This window comes from Glossina fuscipes, unplaced genomic scaffold (genome assembly GCF_014805625.2).
Source record: "Glossina fuscipes isolate IAEA_lab_2018 unplaced genomic scaffold, Yale_Gfus_2 1, whole genome shotgun sequence".
NCBI classification, from domain to species: domain Eukaryota; kingdom Metazoa; phylum Arthropoda; class Insecta; order Diptera; family Glossinidae; genus Glossina; species Glossina fuscipes.
In genome coordinates this window covers 16,013,587-16,035,448 of record NW_023998415.1, presented here as the reverse complement: position 1 = coordinate 16,035,448, position 21,862 = coordinate 16,013,587, and the positions used below count along the sequence as shown (strand labels likewise).

Below are 21,862 nucleotides of genomic sequence, written 5' to 3'. Positions count from 1 at the left end.
AGGAAGAAAAGTAACAAAACGATATAAATGTAATCAAAAACATATGCTTGGAGAATAAAAAACGAAAAATTCGACACATATATTAACGACAACTGTATAAAAAAGAATAAAATAATATAATTATTATTAATATTTTATGTATATTCGAGTCTAAATAACGCGATACTATATAAGGGTTAGAAAAAGTCAGAACAAAATATTTTATTCTGCAACGTTTTAATCAAATTTTAGGTAGAGTATAGGCACAGGGATTTAATAAAAATGCGGCCATACGCGATCTTTACTCTTCTGGCTTGCTCATCAGGTTGCAAATGAAAGACGTAGGAAGTCTCGCACGCTGCGCTTTCGACTTCGTTTTAGATTCAAAAATAAGGAAATCAATGTGCATTTAAGCAACTAATATATGGTTTAAGAAGTAAACACAAGAAAATCAAAATAAATGTAATCAACAAACGCAAGTTTCAGAAACAAAAAAAAAAAAAGAAAATATAAAAATATTGTATAATGTTATTGACAAAGTTTAAAACCATGTAATATGCAAAAAGTTTAGAATAATGCAGCGTAGAAATAGTATATCTAAAATCATATATGTTAAAATGAAACGTCTTTTATTTTTTTTTGTTTTGGAAAGTATCTTTTTCTCTTCTTCTTAAGAGGCCATGAAGTCAACAGCAGATGACTCGCTACGTTATAATAGAAAATGTTTTGAAAAAATATGATTTACGTGCTTTTCCCTGTTTGTTTACATAAACGCCAAACTGGCATAGGCCAAAGGAAAAATTGAGCAATTTTTTAAGCATGACATTCTCGAAAAGTTCCATATGTGGCGCATTCGTTGCTTTCAATTCACTCAACTTCAAATTTCAAAGCCCAATAGCCGAGCAAAGATCAAACTCTATTCTTCTTCTTTTCTTCGCAATCAAATTATTTTCAAATTTTACACGCTTGGCAATATTGGTATTGCAGCTTTCGAATGGCATACAACTACATATGTAAATTTTAAGTTGTCAAATCGTATGAAATATAATCAGTATAAAAAAAGGACAGTATCCCAAAACGAAAAAAGTGTCATTGGCCTAAATCTACACTTACTTTAAAAAGAAAAAAAAATCAATGAATTTCACATAATTATTACGTGCCACATATCTTATTTATCTCGAAAATAAAAAGCAATTTGAAAAAAAAAAAAATAATAATAATGGTTTATATACATTTTCCGTCTAATCTAACTGAGGAAGAGCATATGCTGCAAGCCAAATATCAAAAATTGAAGAAAAAGGTAAAATTTAAAGTTTTGTATATAACTTCTAGTCTAAAAAGCATGTACTTAATCTTATAGAAGAAGGCGTTACAGTTGATGAAAGCACCAAAACAAGAGCCCGAGAAGCCGACACTTAAGAGGCCAACAGATGCTCGTGATGCTCGGGAAGTTGCACGTAAATTGATTAAAAGTGGTGCTATACCGGCTATACAAAAGCAGCAAACAAAACAAGATCAGACATCTTTCAAAAGACCTAAAGGTCAGGAACGGAAACGTCCTGTACCGGAATCGACAGTGGCTGCTTATCAGCCATTTTCTTCCACGCAAAATGATGTAGCCCAGGAAACTATTATTAGTGAGATTATCAAAGAAGAGCCCCGTGTGCAGAACTTATATCAACACTTTGCCACTGAACGTGATCGCGAGGAAAGAGGGCTTAACGATAAAGGATCTCTGGATCCTAGTCAATCGGATAAGCCCAGAGCTGGTAACACAATTTTTGTATCGGGTAACAAAGTTAGTGAAGACTTTCTCAAGAAGACTTTTAATGATTTCGGCACCATCGTCAATGTATCTATGGAAATTGAAAAGGGGTACATATTAAGACCAAGTGAAAAGTTTTTCGTACTATTAATGTTTAAATATATATTATTCTTAGACGTGGTTTTGTAACGTTCGCTAAACCTGAGTCAGCCGATCGAGCTATTGCTGAAATGCATAGCAAGAATGTAAACGGCATAAATTTACAAGTGCAACTGGCTCGTCGTCAACCACAAATAGAACCTATCAATGATGCCTCATCTTCAGCAGTTTGGTCCTCGATAGGTAAATGCGTCCAAGCATACTCTACTAAAAAAAAAAAAAAAATGTGTTTGTATGGTTCTTTTTCTTGCAGCTGCTAGTAAATCTCAAAAAGGTAGCCACAAAGATCGACGCGAGATGGTACAATATGACGAAGACCTCTTTTGTTAATTGACATGAATTGATATGAAGATCGTGAACTTCACATAAACTAATATATAAGTATAACTTAGGACATAATTTTACATTGTTCAAATTAAGTTTTTTTTTTTGATATGAAGCAGGCATGGATTCGGCCAAAGAGATATGCCTTACATGTGCGGGTTAATAAAAATTTGCAATACTTCAGTTGTTATATGCAGGAAAAGGAAGTTTTCCTTTTCTCATAAGGAAGAGAAAAGTAAAAATAAAGAAATTTTCAAATGTTGTAGGGAAAAAGAATAAATTTTTTGAATTAAAGAGACATTTGCTTTTTATTAAAACAACCCCATTCATTGAGAGAGTTAAGTTCAAAGAGGTTAGAAGAGCTAGAAAAACTACTGTTACTCACTTGAATGGGCTTATCAAATAAAAATGTCGAAAAGATCCATATATTTGGACTTATCTGAAATTGTTACCTACCTGCTTAAGACTGTTTTCAGTCGGTTTTAATAATTTGTGGAGAACAAGACGAATGAAGACTACGGCCCGTAGAATTGGTGCAGTTAAATTTTTAAATCCGCCCGGAAAGAGGTATATTAATTATGTGAAAAGTTTGAAACATCCAGAAGGGAACATCAGATAGTAAGCAGTATTATATATATTTTTAATAAACATCATATTCTAAATCGATGTAAGCACGTTCGCCCCTGGTAAACGTTTTTCTGATCGAAAATTTTGGCAGTAACGTTGAACGTACTTGCACGTAAGTTGGCATTGAAAATAGATTAAATCACTCAAAAGATACGTCTACAACACCGTGTAGCTGAGAACACCTCAGTTTTCAAAAGCAAAATAAAAATTGTTTTTTTTTCTTATTACTTCTAAACTATCATAAATAGAACAAAAGAACTTCCACGCATATTCTATGTGCAGTCCTATGTAAAAATGGGAACAAACGGCCACACCCACTCAATAGTGCAATGTATCAAAATTAACTGCTGTCAAAACCCTCATAACGGCAACAAGTAAGAAAATTATATTCGGTAGTGAACGAATCTTTTACACCCATCACCGTAAGCATAAAAAGAAAAGTGGTTTGGGCGCAACTGATGTTTTCTATTTTCAAAATAAAAGTGAAAGCTTGTATGGTGTATGTGTTGAGCTTTATGAGTAATAAACAAACGACACGGAAAGCAAAAATGTTTACAGTTTTTATTAAAAACAGCGATATCTCCATTTTTGCGAATGGGAGATACTATTGCTGAGACGGACAGATCGTGTATTCCCAATTTGGAACCGGCCAAGAATTTATATACTTTACGGTGTTTTTGCAATGCGCTCCTGTGCGATATAAAGGTGTTGAGAAAAATATGAAATTCTGATACCCTATGCCCGGGATTTTTCTATTTTTGTATAGCATCGCTTAAAGAATATACGTTCAAGTGTTTGTAGATTTATCTGCTGTAGCTTATGAGTAATAAACACAACTCTAATTTTTTATTCCTTTTGAAAAACAGAGGTGTTCTCGGATTACGCGGTGCTGGGGGCGTGCCTTTCGAACGATTTGGCCCATTTTCAATACCAACCTGCGTACAAGAACTTCCAATGCTTTTCCCAAAACTGAAATTTGACAGACGGACAGACAGGGGTAATTCGATAAAGAATTTTATGTTGGTCAAGAGTATATATACGTTCTAGGGTCTCGGAAGCTTCATTTTTGGTGTTGCAGACATTATGACAAAATGAGTATAACTTCCCTCCTGATGGGTATGAAAATGAACAATACAAATACCATAACATAATTATGAACAATATTAAATTAGAAATCGGCCGGCTATTGATGGTTAAACTCTGGTCTGGTCAATAACTTCCGCTTTTGTTAATTATATGGTTGTTGTTTGCTTTAATATAGTGTTTGATGGAACCAATTTTTTGGTCATAGAAACAGTCAAAGTTAAAAAAATTATATCACGAAATCGCTTTCCATCCTTATCAAATTGAGAAAAAACTTCAAGAGACGGAAGATTTTTTATAATAAGATTTTTTGTTTTTTAATTAGTTTTTGTCATTTGTTTCCAATACCCATACAGCAAAACTGAAAGACTGAAAGTTCAAATATTCTTTCTTTCAATGAAAATTTTCGAAAGACACCCGTTAGTGCATCAAAGAAGTGAGAAAACAACGTCTAGCATAATTTATTGTACCCGTCCGCGCTTTTTTGTACCGCTTGGGTGAAAGCTGGAAAAAAGTATATATTAACCAAAAACAACATAATGATTTTCTTGAAAATTTTCACCGTCCTCCCAACTTAAATATAGTTATTATTTATCGTACATTATTACAATTGCAATTTCTGCAATCGATAATATTAAGCAGAAAACGAAAAAAAAAATATTTAAAAAGATATTTACTGGGCACGGATGGATGATTTAGTTGCAATTTATTGCAGCTGTTGTGTGTCCTTTTAGCGGTATGATATCCGTAAACTAGTTTAGTCTAGAAATGCGGAGAACTTGAGTTGAATTGAGTCATTGCTGGATAAGAGCGGTTTTCGTAATTCAGAATTCAACGCAGAACAACACGAATTAAAAATGTACAAATCGTAATCTTAAGAGCATTCATTCGGTTATATGTGCAGTTAAGCGAAATTGTTTGCTTGGAACATTGGAACATTGAAGGAACATTCCGTCCTTCCTTCACTCTATCTGTTATTATTAATATATAAAATTGCATTTTTGTTTTGTTTTTTTCTAAATTTTAAATTTATTAAAAATGACTTGTATGTGTGTGCTTGATATTGTCCTTAACACTCTGCAATAAAAAACGGAATACTAATATTGAATAACTAAAAGGAGCTTTTTTTATGGTTTGATTAGGTAACAAATAACATGAACCATTTATATCCGGAACGAAAAAGAAGTAACAAAACGCAAAAGTTACGTTACGTAGAAAAAACGAAAGAAATTAAATAAAAATTCTCAAATTATTCTGAATATGTATGTACGTACGTATCTCAATCATTAAATTTCTATCCTTAATTACTAAACGTATTGTTTTGTAACGGCGGCAGACGTAGAGATATGTGTTAATAAGTATGCATGCACTTATATAGTTGATATAGGAAGGCAGGAGACAATCTTTAATTATCTCATAGAAAAAAAGTATTTAATTTTGATGCCTCTTTTCTTCTTATTATCATTCTTCCATTTACTTAATAAGTGCATCTAGAGTAAAATGTTAACTCGTAATATATAATCAATAAAAATTCGTGATTTATTCGTTGAAAGGCCACTGTGTACTCGTATTGTAGTTGTGTATGTTAATTTGAGGTTTCGAGCGCAAATGCAATTATGAATAAAGTAATTTTTGTGTTTTCAATTTGTAGACCGCTCAATTTGTTCCCCAAGTTAATTCCGAGTCATACCTATGCTTCTTAAATAATTTATGATTGTCTTCCTTCGTGTCCTGGTGGATTAAAATAGTCCCAGTGATGTGTGTGTATATTACGGCCAGTAACTAAAAATATTATTATGGCAAATGTTATAACTATGAATAGGACAACCAGGGCTGGCACTTGTTTATTTCTGGCGTCGGTGGGTTGTTGTTGTTGTTGTTGTTCAAGTTGTCCCTCCTCATTTGCCGCCGAATTTCTAAGGTAATCGGTTAATTGATTAATGATTTTGGCAAGCGAAAGACTGCAAAGGGCTATAAATTTACGGCCGGCTTTTGCAACACTTTCATCATCATGATCATCTGAAAAATCGTGTGCGCTACGCGTACGTCGTCTTGGCTTTTGTTGAGGTAACTCGTTCTCGTCTTTTTCAGCAATAAGATCTTCTTCAACTTCGGATTCCGAAACTGATCGTCTATGCTGATAACGATGGCGATCACGGTGATAATGTGGCCTAGGCATTTCAAATGATTCTGCCACACCTGGACTGCTTCCAGGCCGATGGAGATTGTAGAAAGCCAGTGGTGCCAAAGAGTGCAAATATTCAGCGGAAGGAAAAATGGGTGGCACTGCTGTTTGTTGCAAAGCTGAGGGCTCAATTAATGGTTCGGTTTGAGTGCCTTCATCAGCATTTTGAATACTCTCTTTAATTTCCTTTGTTATTTCAGTACTTTTACTAACAGTACTAATTTCAAAATCTCTTAGACGCGGTGGTTTGGGTGGTGGAAGAGTTTCGCGTAATGGGCTGGATGATTTTTCGTAGCTGCCTTCTAAATTTGCTTTTGCTTCGGCAGAATGCAATTGACTTTGCTCAGTTTTACGCACTCGTTCAACAATATCTTCAATAAAACCGGGCGGTAATTCTATATTCTTAACAATCAAATTTCCCGATTTGCATTCTAGTTCCTCTGAGGTAATTTGGGTGCCGTGTAGTTGAGAAACCATTATTTGGCCTGCTTGCAGAGCATTAACTCTTAAGCGCTCGACTTCTAAATCTTTCACTCTACACGGTAGATCGAGCATAGATTCTTTTTCTCTATTGATTAAAGACTGCGACGTGGACAATTCCAGGTTATCTATGCGTTGAAGAGCAGTTGTTTCTTCAAGCGATAGTTGCTCAGTTACATTTGACTTTCGTCGGGGTGGTGGTTGAGGAGCCATTTCTGCTAATGTGATTTCGTCACCTGAACTTTCCACTGGCTTCAGTTCACTCAAGGTTGTCGTAGACCTGAGGTCCCCTTTGCTGTCCATTTTGGACTCCTCGTCGGAGCGTAAGGGCTCTGAATCACTTAGTTCCCATGTTTCTTTAATGGTCGTTAGGTGCGTATCTTCAACAGAAGGTATTTCATCAGTATCACTAATTTCCTTTATTTGCTCTCTGAAAGGTGTAGGTGACAGTTCGTGAGCCATTGCAGTTTCCATTAATTGTCGGCCTATTTCATCCAATTCGTCGCGATATCTTTGTAAAGTGCGTTCAACTTCTTCATCTGTTTGTTGCGTCTCCTGATCTGACGCTTGAATTCCCAAAACATCATCTAATTCCGCGGAACTTGGAGCATACGAAGCTTCACTTACCGTCAAATGCAAATCATCCTTGGTTTCAGAAACACTGCGTTGTGAACTGTCGGTTAATAAACCATCTTGTCGCAATTGTTCTTCCTCTAACTCCAAATCATCTACAGGTCGGACAACTAATGAAGCTTGCACCATTGTTTCGTTATCCTCTTGTTGCACGGGTGTAGACAATTGACGTTCAACGACAATAGCTGATGGAGTTTGCGGTCGACTATGCGACTTTGACCTGTCTGCCACTGAAGAAGCTCTTGAACGCTCTGATAGACTTCGTTGGTTCGCGTCTCTGAAACGCTGCAACCCTTTTGATAATTGTTCGCTATCAATTACTTGATGTTGCACTTCAGGTTCATCACCAATCTCATCTCGCAATACTTCTTCTAAAGTTTTCGTACGAATGCGAGGTTCAATGATTTTCATGTCGTCTGTGATTTCAAATTCTTCACATACGAAATCATCTGGCAATGGATCGGTTTGCGTTGATGCCTCTACTTCTTCGGTATATTGAATAATTTCGTCATCTCTTGATTCTTGACCACTGGTTTCGAATTGCTCCTCGCCGTTCATTTGATAATCGGTAACTAACTCTGACTCTCTGGTCTCCGATCTTTGTCGTTTTTCCCTAGGTGGTCGTGGAGGCGGCGGTAACGGACGGTACTTCATCTTATTAATTACTTCGCCTGAATGCAAATTTCGTGGTGAATCAGGGCGGATAGACTCTCCAGGTTCTTCGTAGTCATCTTCGTAGCTAGCAAAGAAGAATCAAGCCGTAATAGAAGCGATTACATTTATTATCGGTCTGTTTAATTATTTAATTTAACCCAACAAAAGCAAAACAAATTCAACGAATCAAATAAAGCGGTAATGCAAATTTGTGTATGCATATGTATTTATTGTGTATTATATAAGAAACAAAAAGGGAGTCTATACAGCCATACACGTGTGAAACTACAAATTGATTTCGTAAAGTTCAACGCAGTAAAGTCAGTGTGATTATATAATGTAATAATACGCTTATAAAAGACAGTTAAAGACGTGCAGACTTTACGAAATCGGATGTAGAATCTGATTGAATGACCGTCTGACAGATTGCTGTGTAAATTTATGTTAAATGCATAATGTAAAGAATGTCATGTAAGCGACAACTAAAAAATATATAAGAAATATATCCAATAACAACAACAATAACGAAACAAGGACAGCATTAGCTTATCAATATGTGTAACATGAGCATGTAAAGAAACTCTGGGCGCATTTCTTACTTTGGTTGAGCGTCAAGGCTGTGCGCTGATTTACGAACAGTTACTGTTTGGAAGTTGGTAGCAGGGGTGTATGCTTTAGGCGGTGGCGGTCTTTGCGGCGGGGATGTGCTTCTTTTCGTGCGCATATTTGGCATCGTAGCAAATCGTTCCCCTGGCAGGCGAGCGAACTTCTTTCTTCTAGTTGGCGGCGTAGGCTTAGGCACTTGATCCTTTCGTACCACTGCGTAGCTACATAAAAATATTGAAAATGTTGTGAATAAAAGGCTTCAATGAGTTGGCTTGATTTTACCCATCGTTTTCATTCATGTCAATCAAATATCTATCCCGTTCATTAGGTGTGTATTGGGTTTGTTCCAACGAAATTGCTCCCCGGGAAGTTCGATCGTCATAATTTGAATAATTTGAAATGGATTTACGTATTGTTGAAACAGAATCGAAGTACTTCTCTGGTGTTGCAAGCGGAATATGGTGGTACTCGTGTTCAGTGCGATAAACAATTACCTAGAATTAAAATATAAATTGAGTTAATTGTCCTGGCAACTTTTCCATAATATCTACATCTTCAGGCTGCTGCAAAAAACTGTTTGACACCGAGCGTCCGCTGAAACCATTTATGTATGAATCTTTTTCTAATGATATTTCTCGACGTCGTTTTTGGCGTTTCGGAGGCTGCGGCTTAACTGAGCTGTCAACTTCATCGCCCATTGGCACAGTCAGTGGAATATTTTCTTTTTCGGACATGTTGAGATCGTTCAATATTTCATCGCGTTCCTTATATGACAGAGAAGGAGGTCGTAAGTATTCTTCATCATTATCAAAATATGGCAATTGGTTGCTTTGTTCATCATCAATGAAAGCCTCTTGGCTTTCCAAGGAGTACTTACTACGTCCTTTAAATTTGCGCGTTGGTGGTTTCGGTGCTACGAAAAAATCGCTACCATTCTGAGACAATGACATATTATCCCCGTAATCATCGCGTGGAGTATGGAAAGCTTGTGATACGTTTTCTGGTGCATAACTTTGATGAAGTCTACGTGGCTTTGGAGGTGGAACTTCATAGTCTCCGTAGCTAGAAGGCTCCCCCACGCGCTCCAATGAATTGACCGGCATGTCGTAACCTTCTCGGATGGCGTTGCTAATGTACTGACGTATTTCATTGTTATCCTCCGAAACGCCACGTTTACGCAAAAAGAATTCGTTTTCGTCGATCTCTTCTAGAACGAGCTTTTTACCGGAACTAGCAGTTGATTGTGTTTCTTGTGTAACAGCATCTTCTGGTTGGTATTTGAGGAAACTAGCTTCGGCTTCTATTTCTGCTTTGCGTAATAATGTATTTTTTTCGATGTCTTTGTCTGTCCAACCAATGGCCTCTTTACTGTCGTCTGATCTCAAATCGGAATCTTGATGAACAATTGGACGTCGTTTAAATTCTCCCGAACGCAGATTAGAAATTTCATGAATAGCGCGATTCTCTTCGTCAAAGTCAGCGAATTGCTTATTATCGGTAACACCACCTAGAATGCCAAGAGTTGGTTCTTCACTGCCCGTGTCTTCATTTTCATCTCGACGACGTTCGAGGGAGGACTCTCGATCAAAGCTCTCCAACTCGCTACCATAGCGCCTGTAACGTGAACCTTCGCTGTCGTTGTAGCTGACATCAGAAAATTTGTCCGCCCAACGTGATCGAACAGGTCCCGGGCCTCTGTCGCCTTGGGGTGAACTAGATGATTCAATCGATGGCTGCGTTTCAGTGCTCGGTACCACACTGGTCGCTTCAGTTGCAGTTGCAGTACCCACTGATGATTCAATTTCAGTTGGCTTTTTCTTTTTTCGTAAAGCTCTCGGATATGTACCAAAGTTAGAAAAGTTAAAAAGTTTTTTTTGATGTGCTATAGGTTCATTTTTGTGAACTACTTCCCGATTTTCATCAACCATGTTTTCTTCTTGCAAAGCACCTTCACTTTCATTTTCCTTCAAGGATTTGCTTCTCTTTAATTTCATAGTGGATATTTTCTCCGGCAATTTAAACTTGCTCATATCCGGCTTGCTGAACTTTGTAAATTCTGGGCGCTTGAAGTCTTTAAACCTTGAAATGTCTGGTCGTTTGATATCCGGCATTTTCATTTTGGAAAATTCGGGAGCCTTAAATCGCTTACGATCCTTTGCTTTGGGACTCCCGGAGGGTGCTTTCTTCACTGTTGGGCGTAGTTTAGTTCGAAGCTTACCTGCTTGATTTCTAAGCCCTGCTTGCATTTTTCGGGTACGATCTTGCGCTGACGCTATAAAGCTTTTCTTCTCTAGTTTCGAAGGTTTGTCAAGAACATGGTCTCCTACTTCAGAAGTATCGACTTCAATTTCCATATCAGGTGTTGGCGCTGCAGTCTTAAAAAAGTGTTCTTCCATTTCCTTTTGAACATCTTCGGCCTGTTTCATCGCTTCCATCGTTGTTTGTTGAGTTTGCTCGCCAGACGCTTGTGCATGGATGGTTTTATCGAAAGTATCCTCCTCTTTAGACGGCTCACCTATGGGTTCATACTCGTGATCGCTGTAAATGAAAATAAAAACAATTACTTTCAGAACTAAAACAGCTAGAGAAATTAGTAAACATGTTCAAGCAAAAATTTATGTTGTGTATGATTGTTGATGGCGATCGAAACTTCTTACCGCGAAAGATAAGTTCCTTCAAGATAATCCTTTTCTGTTTGCGATTGCGCCATATTTAAATTTTCAAACTCAGACAAGCGTGACTTTCTATCCTCAAAATTGAAACTGACGGTTTTTGTCATACGTGTTTCTGGTAAGTTGTCGGTTGACCCATTTAGGCGCGCTCTGTCCTGAGACTGTGTACGACCTTGGAGAAATTTACCTGTAGGAACTCTTGCACGCTGTTCAGACGGGGAACGTAGAGAGCGAGTAGGCCTGAATCTATCGGGAGAAGACCTCTGCGTAAAGCTGTCGTGACTTCCAACCAAGATAGGAGCGGAAAACAATGGTTTTCCTCCCGTCTCGGAATGAGCATGTATAGGAGGTTCTTTGCTTGAACTTCGAAACTCAAACTCACTGCCGCGATTTGATATTTCCACCTCACTTGCATACATTGACCTGTTTCCAGCTAAGAAAGTCGAACTTTCACTATTTCGGGGTATCACAATAGGTGTAAATGCTTCTTTGACATCGGTTGATGATAGCTCAACATCCAGATCTTCTTTACTACAAAACGATCTAGGCATTGAAGGAGTTTGATGCGGTTGTGCTGGCGATGCTGATTGTGAAGGTTGAATAGATTTCTTCGGCTTTATCATGTACTGATCCATTTCATCAACTTTTAACGAGAAGGTTTCAACCACCTTAACGGCCATTGCTTCCTTCTCAGGTTTGTTCTTAATTATAGCCGTTGAACCAGTTAGGACTTGTAAATGTGTAGGTTGATCTTTAGAGAAAACTGTTGTCATTCTAGATGGTGATCTTTCGCGTTTGATTGCAATTGGAGCCTCCTGTTGTTTTTCAGTATCCGAAGCTTTTGAGGAAAACATGGACATAAATCTGGATGCATAAGAGGGTTTTGAATTCCCATTTTCAGCGTCATTGACAATATCCTCACAGTTTGACGTCGTTTCTTGATGGGTCATTGCATCTTGTGCTGCTTTTTTATTAAAGGCTGCTGTAGAACCCTTACGTTCCGGGGAATGCGCTCTTTTAAGATTAGTTCCGTTTTGAGCGTTATTAGACGTTGTGGTACTCTGCTCGGGTAACTGTAAGGTATTGATTTTCATTTCACTTTCAGGTGATTTCACATAATTTGGAGTTATTTCTACATCCTCTTGTAAGAGTTCTTCAAAGTTTACTTGTGATATAGAGGTTACAATATCAATTTTCGTATCTTCGTTAACATTAAGAGGAGTTTTCGATGTTTCAGTCTCTAAAGAAGGAATTTGTTTTTCTATTGTAATGACGTCTTCAACGCTCATTACCTTATGTGGCCAGTCGATTGATTCGAATTCATTAAAAGTTTGCAATGGAGGATCAACGGGTTGACTAATTAATTTTTGGGGTAAATCGCCAGTTTGGTCAGATAAAATCGGCTCAGCCTCGTATTGAGAAATATCAATTGGACGGTTTTGTGGTGGAATAGTTGAACGAGGAGGCGAATAGTTTACCAACATATTCTCTTTGTTTTCATCAGGACGCATATAATCTGGTGACATTGGCCGTTTTGCAATACGGTAATCACTATGCGGTGATATTGAAGGAGAACGTATTTGACTCCGGCTTCTCGAAATATCTGCCAACTTATCCGGAGGAATAGCTTGAGCAAGATTTATTTGCGGAGACATATGGAATATGTCTATGTTTGAAGATCTTCGACTGGCGCTTACAGATCGTTGCTCTGTCGGTAACCTTGTTGGGGAGCCGATATTTAAGTCAGCTACGAACAAGTCTGCTTTGGAAGGTGAACGTGAAATACGTCTTATGGATATACCACTATGTACCGAAATTGTTTCTGGGTCGCGGCCATAACCACCGCTTGCATTAGACATTCTATCCAATGACGTAAAGCGTTGCCTACGCATTCCATGCATTTGAGGTTCATCAGCGTCGGATATGCTGCGTACCACTAGACCTCTAGATCTCACAGTTTCTTCCAATTCAGGATGTTTATCCAAAAATGATATGTCTACAGAAGTTTGATCCCATGATCTATGTTTTCCTATACTACGTATAGATAAACGATCTGGTTCAGGTTGTGTAATTCGATCACCGGCCATAAGACCCGATCTCAAAATATTACGTTCGGTTAGTGCCGGTTGTAATTGAGATGATGAAAATTGACTTTGGCCAACATTTTGATCGATAATCTCTAGACAGCCTGGCTCATGACGGAATTCTAATTTAGATGATGGTCGCGAATCAATTGGATTAATGCGTTCCGGAAGTAAGGAGTCGCTTTGAAAATACTGGCAAGCACATCGTACATCAAGTGATACACCACTGGCACTCTCATTGCGTGACACGAAATGTTTCTTCTCAAGTGGCAAAGCGCCCACGGACGCCGATCTTCTGGCACTCATAATGCAATAACGTCGTAAACTCTCAAAAGTCTGGGGCCATCCATAAAAGAGTTCAGAAAATATATGTATATGTGATGTTTAGCAAACCCAAAGCAAATGCTACACTGCTACGCTGCACGTGTGTGCTAGTGTTTATTATTTGCAATTTCGATGTTGACTTTCTTTGCTTGTCGAACGCATACCCGTTCACATTTATATGTATGTCTCTTTTGAGGCTATTTTTATCATTTGCTCTGCTCCGAGGGTGAACATTAGATTTATTTTTATTAATTATTATTTCCTTCTTCACGAAAATCTCTATTACTTAACATATTCAACTGTTGAATGGGATGCGAACTATTTTACGTACACGAGTATGCACATATGTACACGCATGAGTACATTAGCTTTTTTCACAAATCTGTAAACGGATCTTTTTTTAAATTCCGGATTAAATTCCTTGAATAATCAATAACTTTATGACAGAAAGGCATTAAAGTTTTACGAAGCTTGCAGACAGCATTTCCTTTCTGTCTTAACTGGTAAAGATTTCAGCCAGGACTGAAAACGAAAGGTTTTCTATGCCACTTATAGTGTTTTTGATATTATATATTTAGCAAAATGAATTTTCCGTCGCCGCGCGTTTATTCGTTGTCGGTGTCGTTTCTCGTTTAATATATGAATGCTCAGATGGATCTGACAGCGACATCGTATGCAAATAACTGTATTTAGAAGTCCACATACACAGTCAAGTTTACGTTTAGCTACCTTGGCTGTAAATCGGTATTTATGCCAAACGTCCCATGCATTTGTGACTGTGTGTGCATTTGCGTCGCAATGAATTAAACAACCAATGAGGCGGGCATCTATTCGCAACACTTGGTGCCCGTATATAATGCAAAGTTAATAAACTGCTGTTACTAATATGTGCTATGTAGAAAATTTGTTGGTTGTATAGTTTTTACCCCCACCCCCCCCCATAAATTATCGCGGAACATGCAAATCATCCTAACTGTCTGACCAAAATTTAAAGCAATTCGAATTCTTACCTCATTCGGGGATTTAGAGATTTCTCATAATAATCGCAATATCGGATGAGAACCTATTAGCTGGGGAAGTGTTACAATATCTACACAATAAGTTTAGATGTAAAAAGCTCATGGAATGTATCACGGATTAGTTTTCGTCGCTCAAGCCGATTCTGATGCAGTGTTAGTAACAATTTCAATCGCGCCTTGATGTATGTGTATATTCTAAAATGTTGTTCCAAGTGTCGCCATTGATTGACAGTAAGTAGATTAGAGTGTTTTTATGGTTTTTGAGTGATCTTTTATGTGTTAAAAAAGCATGGAATATATTATACTTACTTAATGGCGGCGGCGGCGGCAGCGGCTTTACGTTTGTTAGCTTCTTTGGTAGCTTCTATATGTTCAGGTGATAATTCGATATCTTCACGGTGCGGCTCTGCCTCATCTTCGACATAGGAAAATGTCACTTTTTTCTCGGAAGGCGCTGGTGAAGCTTCCTTTCTAATAGCTGGAGGTTTCAACTCCATAGTTTGGTCGATTACAACCTGCATTTGCTGTAAGCTGTGCTGGTCATCTTCTGGTTGATCACTTTCTTCTTCTAAAACAGGTTGCAATTGTTTTTTGTTTCGATCTTCGTCGGAAGAGGTGGAATCAATTGACGATATTGGCGCCAAAAGATTAGTGCTTGATTTCGCACCGTCGGTCCCTTGCTGATCTGCTAAAATTATTTGATCTTCTTCACTACTGCCCATGCGATCGAGTGGTATAATGTTTGTAGTAGTAGATACCTCTTTCAAAGCACTGTTGTCCTGAGTGACCAGTGATAATTTTAAAGCTTCAACGGAGGTGGCATCTAAAATAAGATTAAATTCTTGTGCAGGAAAATCCGGGTGATCGATTTCTTCATAAACATGATCCCTACGTAAGCGAGGGGCCTTTTTAGGGGGTGCCGCACTAGACATCGTCGTTTCATTCTTCTCTGCCATAAAATTTGTTATTTCAATGATTTCTTCTGGTTTCACTAGACTACTACTACTTAGAGTTTTAATATTGTTAAGGTCTCCATTACCGATTTCATTGTCGTCTCGTCCATCGTCCTTACGCTTGCGGCTAGGGGACTCATCGAGCTCGACAATTTCTAAAATATCATCTGAATCTTGCTTCTCAATAAAATGTGGTATGTCACTGCGTTGTGATTTCGGAGAGTTTTTAAGTTTCAAAATTTTTGTTTCTTCATTAAGTACAATTTTTTCGTCTTTACCCAAAGCGATTCGTTTTATATGAAGGCGTTTTTTCTGACGGTCTGCCATATTTTTCAGTTTCTTCATTATTGGGAAACAACGATTGGCCTTTACAGCTTCATAAATTGATGCCGTACCAGTCGGTGGCGTCGGTTGCGTTGCTGTTACCTGCTCGAGACTATGTTGTCGACTAGTCTCCGAAAATGTGTCAGGTAATGATTGAACGTCTTCGTTTGGCCGAAGACCGTAACGCCGTCGTCTAAATAAACGCCGAACTTTACTAAAACGATTCGATTTTTTCGGTTTTCCAGTCGCTAAAACGGAATCAGAAATGCAGGAAAAACTCTCGCTATGTAGACTGTGATTTTCTAAATCCTCTGGCAATTGTGTCGATAGATGTTGCTCGGAATGGTGTTCATCTTCCTCATCCTCAGATAGTTCTTGTAGATATCGTTCTGTTTCTTTAACAGTAACTTGCTCGTCAATTCGTACTTTTTTAATTGATTTAGGTGATTCTGAGATGAAACGTATTTCTTGTGATTTTCTTAGCATTAACAATATTTCTGGCTCCTCATCAGGTCCTAATGGCCGTTTATATAAATGCGTCCAAGGATAACCACCCTGCGTAAATATTGATTAAGTTCGATTTGAAATTTTGTATCTGAATGAAAATGACTTACCCTTTCTTTGGCTCTGCGTAGATCCTCCCAACGATAGGTCTGTAAGGGCACAGGCGGTTTTTCCGTACTATTTTGTATTAAATATTTTTTAAGTGATTGATAATATTCTTTTTTGCAATCTAGGGCCAACTTTTGAGCAATATCGTCTGCGTCCCGTGCCGTTTGTATTTGTGGTAACGAATCTATAAATAATTTTCGTTCCTCCTCTTCTGAGCGGGTTTTCGGTGAAGGCACACTTACTACTTTAATATCGGTCACATTACAGTCTAACTCTAGCTGATTGCATATGTGACCGTTTTGTTTAGCCGGCTTTTTTAAGCGGCTTTGAGAATCCAAAATACTCGTTACTTCTGATAATTGTTGATTGACGACATAGGTAAGATCGGAACTTAGAGAATTGTCAACTTTTATCACTTGAGTCTCAGTCTTTTGTTTTTGTGAATGTTTAATATCATAATCTTCGGTCAAATTTGTTTTATTTTGCGGATATTCTAGGCTAATGAGTTCTTCATGAGTTTTTGCGGAAAAGTCTGGTATGTTATTTGCTTCTTCTTTGCCGATCTCATTAACGATCTCATTTGAAATGTGAGTCCTCTGGTAATTGTCGATTGCCTCATTCGCGATATCTTCGACTAAGATCTCAGCGGCCTCCTCAATTTCCTCGCTCTGAATTGATTTATCTTTATTTAAAGCGGTAACAATAACTAAAGCGGACTGTGATGGTTCTAAATGAATATTCTCTATAGGTTTCTTAATAACTACACCGGCTGGTTGCACCTCAATTATTGTTCGCACATTATTTGATCTCTCAATTTTTGAAGTACCAGATCGTAGCTCATCATCGATTGGGGTCAATTCTTTAATACCGACACCTTCGTCTTCATTGTTAGGATATCCATCAAATGTTTCAATTAAGTGAGACTCAATGTCTAACACGTTTTGTATAGTCGGTGGCGTGGAAGCTCTTCTAGGTAATGGCGAATTTGACGAAGACGATGATAGGCTAGTGTTGCTTGTTTGTGGCCGGTAGGTTTGACTATCAACTAATTGTGACTTATTCACACTATTACTGACTAGATTATTAGTATTATTAACGCTTAAATTATTAGTATGTAGATCATTATTAGGCAATTGTTGCTCTTTAATGTCTATCGAAAAATTATTTCGCGCTCTACTGTCTCCTTGAATTTTCTCTTCAATTTGTTCCTCTTCTCGTAACGAATTCACTTTATTCTTAAGTACTTGTAAAATAATCGGCTGCTCTATTGACGTAAGTTCAGCTCCGGGCAATGATACTGTAAATAAGGGAAGAAGTGAAAAAAAAAAAAAAAGAATGCATTTATATTAAGGACTTTTAATATAATAGGAACTTTAATTTATATATTGAAGCTTTTCCTTACAGATGTAAAGTGATACACAACATTAAAAAGGTTACATAAGCGATACACTTTGAGTTTTCTTTTTCGATTTCTTAATCATGATATACATACACTAAAATCATTTAACTTGTTACTGTGTGCGTACGTGTGTATGTGCGGGCATATTTGTGTGTTGAAATGCGAATAAACACATTATGATATTTTATTTGTCTTTTAACGTAGCATTTGCGTATGCCTACTATTATATGTGAAAATTACGCGAACATCTACATATGGCAGACATAAATATAAATACGATCCGTGCAGTAACTAATAAATTTATTTATTTTCCATTCATTTTCTTGTACATATATTTCACTTAAACAAATAAAATGTTTTTTTTTTTTTTTTTTTTTCTTTTTTTTTTGAAATATAGCCAAAAGTTTTTAAAAAGTCACCAGAACTTACGAAATTTATCTTATTTTAATGAAATGAAAATTTTCTACAAAAAGCCGTAAGAGCAAAAATTTTCTTGGAAATGTAAATGTTGTGATCGTGGACTAGAAACGATCCTGAAAAGTTTGAGATGAACACCATATCCATATAATTCAATCCTGACGAGCCTGTTGGAGGAAAAGTTTCTATTCACCTTTCTACTATATATCGATCAGTTGTCGGGGGAGTGTTTATTTATTTATTTTTTTTCTTTTTATTCGATAAAACAAAAAATTAAATGTTTGTGATTTTTTTTAGTTTTCTTTTTTATTTTTTTTTTTTTTATCCAATTTATATAAAAATAGCCTGCGTTCTTTTTTTTTCAATCGTTAGTTAGTTAGGCAGTCCAAACTGTTCGTACCGAAATCAACTACTAAAACTATCTTCTTCTTTTTTGTGGGTCAGACACAAATATGTTTTTCACCAAATATATCTACACATATATAACAAATATCTATAGATATAAATATGTGTGTATGTATATATGCATATAAATAAATAAATGAATGTTTTTTTTTCCTCTCAAATGAAACGAAATGAAAACAAGCAAAGAACCCCTATAATCGCCTTGAGGCGAATTTCGTGCACCCATCGTCGTTATTCAAAGTTCAGCTTAATACCTTTTGCAAAATACAATCCCTTACGAATCTTAAATTTTTTTTGTTTTTTTTTGTTTTTGTATCTTCTCAATAAACTCAGCACTGAAACTTATCTACTATCGATGTTAACTTTTAAACACAATAATAAGAAATGCACCTATCGTCGCAGGTTGAAAGGAGAAGAAAAAAACTCCAAATTTTTGATGAGAATATTTTTGTTTTCAATTCAACTTTGTCCGTCCATCAATTCATTACCCGTTATCGGATTCAATACTACAGAGCTGAATTGTTTATTTTAAATCCGCTGCTCAAGTTTTTTTCAATTCTTCTAAAATTGTTAGAAGAAGAAGAAGAAATGAATTAAAAAGGTTCTCTATTTTTCTTTTCTTTTTTTTTTAATATCATGATTACCTTGAAAATTTGAAAATTTCGAAGTTGGCTTTAGCTAACTAAATAAAAACTTTTTCTGCGATACTTCCGCTTCCGGATGTAAGCAAATTTCTTATTTTTTGTTTTTTGTAAAAAAGTGCGAAAAATTCCGCAATGAACCCCCCTCAAAAGGCGTTAGAATAACGATGGCCATGCACTCGTCGCCCCCCCCTCTCTCACTCTCTTTCTCTCTCTCTCAATGGAATATAATTTGTTCACCAAATTTAAATCAAAATTTCAATTGATTCTATAATGAGTTGTTTGCATAGCGCGGAATTGGATTAAATTCAATCTAAATATTTTCAAGCTGCTTAAGTTATTTTTTTATTTGTAGATTGTCATCTTGTAGTGTTACAAAACGAATGAAAGATTTGTGCTTTATATGTCTGCAAGCGCTGCGAACAAAGTTCAATTACTTATTATTTAAAATCGAATACCTTACGATTCAAAATATAGCTCTTACTCAAAAACCAGCGTACATGGTCGCATTAAGAGAGAAGTTTGAAATTATAAATTACATAAAACTATATCATATATATATATATGTATATATATATTTTAGAGAAACGATTTTTCTTCTACTGCACTCCCCTCCCTCGACACCATAAATGAGAAGATCAGATGGTTCAAATAGAAGTAAGAAATTTTGTTATGGGAAGCAACGATCATCACCCTGACGACGGATAATCGTAACCCGTTTCGATTTAAATTTGTAAAGTTGAAATAATTTTTATCCATTTAGTGTGAAATGGATTTAGTGTGTTTTCTGATAGAATTGATGGGAAAAAAAAAAAATTTCGATCAGTAAGAGATTCTGTTGACGCTCAGTTGCATAGATACAATAACTAAAATGAAATTACAAAAACTAAAATTTGATGCATGCAGATAATCCTTTGCTAAGAGCAGGCCAAGTATGACCGCAATTTTCTATTAATTCTTACATAAGGTAATAGAAAAATATTTGCCTAAAAGCTAAACAGAAAAAAAAGAATTTTTCCGTAAGTGGGAAAAACTTTTATGTATAAATGGAGCGAAATGTGTATAGATACGGGTTTTTCTCGATTTACATAATTACGTACAGTAACTAAGCGTTGTTAAGTCCTACATAAATGTGACATGCGATACGTACGCTACGATATACAAGCGATATCTTTGCATCCAGTTAAGAAGTTTTCACTTTATTTTGCAATCAAATGACGCACGCAAGACAGTGATAAACGATTCGGATCATTGTTTATTTTCGGTTTAAATAGATGTGTCAATTTATAGTTGCGGATACCGATTAAATCCGTTTTTATACCCTATGCCACTTATGAAACAAGGTTATATTAAATTTGTGCGGATGTATGTAACAGCCAGAAGCACTTGAAATAGACTCAATCTTTTATTATAGCAATAATAAATTGTCTGTCCGTCTGTCCACCTTGTATTGTTATTTGCAACATGAAAGTCCGAATGATGATATGAGATATTTTGATGAGATTTGGTACACCGTCGTGGTAAAAGGCACAACAACAAAATGCCCGAGACCCGGAACACTTTTTCCATTGCTTGCCATATAATGTCTTCTTTTGAAAAATTGTTATTCGAATAATTGTAGGATGGCGTTCAAGGGTACGCCATGACCCAACATAGTGTTTTTACTTGGTTATATAAATAGCAGTATGCAGTTGGATACCTATTATTTTATTTTTAAATGTTCCTATCAACGGTTTTAGCCTCTTGATGGGTTTGACTTTTCAAATTTAAAATTCAATTTTTCTTCCTTTCTGTCTTACCGTCACTCTCACTTTCTGTTTATACAGTTTAGTTGGCTTGGTTATTTTATCTACAAATATATGTATACATATCGATATACCAGTTTACTCAATTTTATCTTGGAATGAAAATTTTTTTTTCCGTAACGTGTCACGAATGCAATAACAACAGCAGTATACTGCTTCTATTCTTCGATTATATATTTACATACATATATTATAAAAGTACAAAAAGGGAAAATCAAAAACATATAAATATATATGAAATAGAATGATTTGCTCTCTTCTCTCTTGGTCTGTGTCTAGGATCTGTAGTAAATAGACGTTTTACTGTTGATTTTTCATATTCTATGCCATTGAGATTTTTCAATTTGTTTTTTTACGGTTTCATTCTTGGCCATGGAGCCTGAGGAAGGGTGTGTCGAATTATGGTACGGTATGGGAGCAATATTGACCGAGCTTTTCATTATTTTCTTAATAAAATTCGCTTCTTGTTTTTTTCTATTGCGCCAAGTTAATGTTCTTACGTTAATGCTCTTTCTTTTTCAGTTCTTTCAGTTTCCCTCTCTATCTCTCTCTCCGTCTCTCGCTCACTCGACATTTGCATCATTTTTAAACTGACCATATTTTTATAATAAAAATGAAGAAAGCTTAACTAAATTTTCAAATTTTATTTTGCGGTCGTATGTGTGTATATGTATTTTTTTTTTTTTTTTTTTTTTTTTTTTTTTTTTTTTTT

At 36.4% G+C, this 21,862-nt stretch overlaps 2 protein-coding genes across 8 annotated transcripts in view; one reads left to right on the top strand and one right to left on the bottom strand.

Moving 5' to 3' along the window:
* Positions 1 to 111: 111 nt before the first annotated feature.
* On the top strand, positions 112 to 2,480 carry LOC119645104 (negative elongation factor E). Its single transcript, XM_038045012.1, has 4 exons — positions 112 to 1,279; positions 1,340 to 1,854; positions 1,920 to 2,086; positions 2,157 to 2,480. The coding sequence occupies exons 1-4, from the start codon at positions 1,199 to 1,201 to the stop codon at positions 2,231 to 2,233; spliced, it is 840 nt and encodes a 279-aa protein (XP_037900940.1). The 5' UTR covers positions 112 to 1,198; the 3' UTR covers positions 2,234 to 2,480.
* A 2,712-nt stretch (positions 2,481 to 5,192) lies between these two features.
* The window catches only part of LOC119631900, a 34,230-nt gene continuing 17,560 nt past the window's right edge, over positions 5,193 to 21,862 (bottom strand). For 6 of the 7 annotated variants that reach the window (XM_038024463.1, XM_038024468.1, XM_038024464.1 and 3 more), the window contains 6 exons: positions 16,486 to 17,780; positions 14,904 to 16,426; positions 9,047 to 11,033; positions 8,778 to 8,989; positions 8,489 to 8,716; positions 5,193 to 7,974 (listed from right to left, as the gene is read on the bottom strand). In XM_038024463.1, coding sequence (XP_037880391.1) covers positions 5,646 to 7,974; positions 8,489 to 8,716; positions 8,778 to 8,989; positions 9,047 to 11,033; positions 14,904 to 16,426; positions 16,486 to 17,780 — 7,574 coding nt within the window. In that variant the 3' untranslated portion in view covers positions 5,193 to 5,645. Of the gene's footprint in view, positions 7,975 to 8,488; positions 8,717 to 8,777; positions 8,990 to 9,046; positions 11,034 to 11,152; positions 14,231 to 14,903; positions 16,427 to 16,485; positions 17,781 to 21,862 lie in introns of those variants that run through there. The other variant, XM_038024470.1, reaches the window with a different exon arrangement.

Bases quoted from the DNA above. Each gene is read 5' to 3' on its own strand.
- LOC119645104 (XM_038045012.1), top strand. From the start codon at position 1,199: ATGGTTTATATACATTTTCCGTCTAATCTAACTGAGGAAGAGCATATG. The intron at 1,280-1,339 runs GTAAAATTTAAA...TTAATCTTATAG, and splicing joins ATCAAAAATTGAAGAAAAAG to AAGAAGGCGTTACAGTTGAT. The intron at 2,087-2,156 runs GTAAATGCGTCC...TTTTTCTTGCAG, and splicing joins AGCAGTTTGGTCCTCGATAG to CTGCTAGTAAATCTCAAAAA.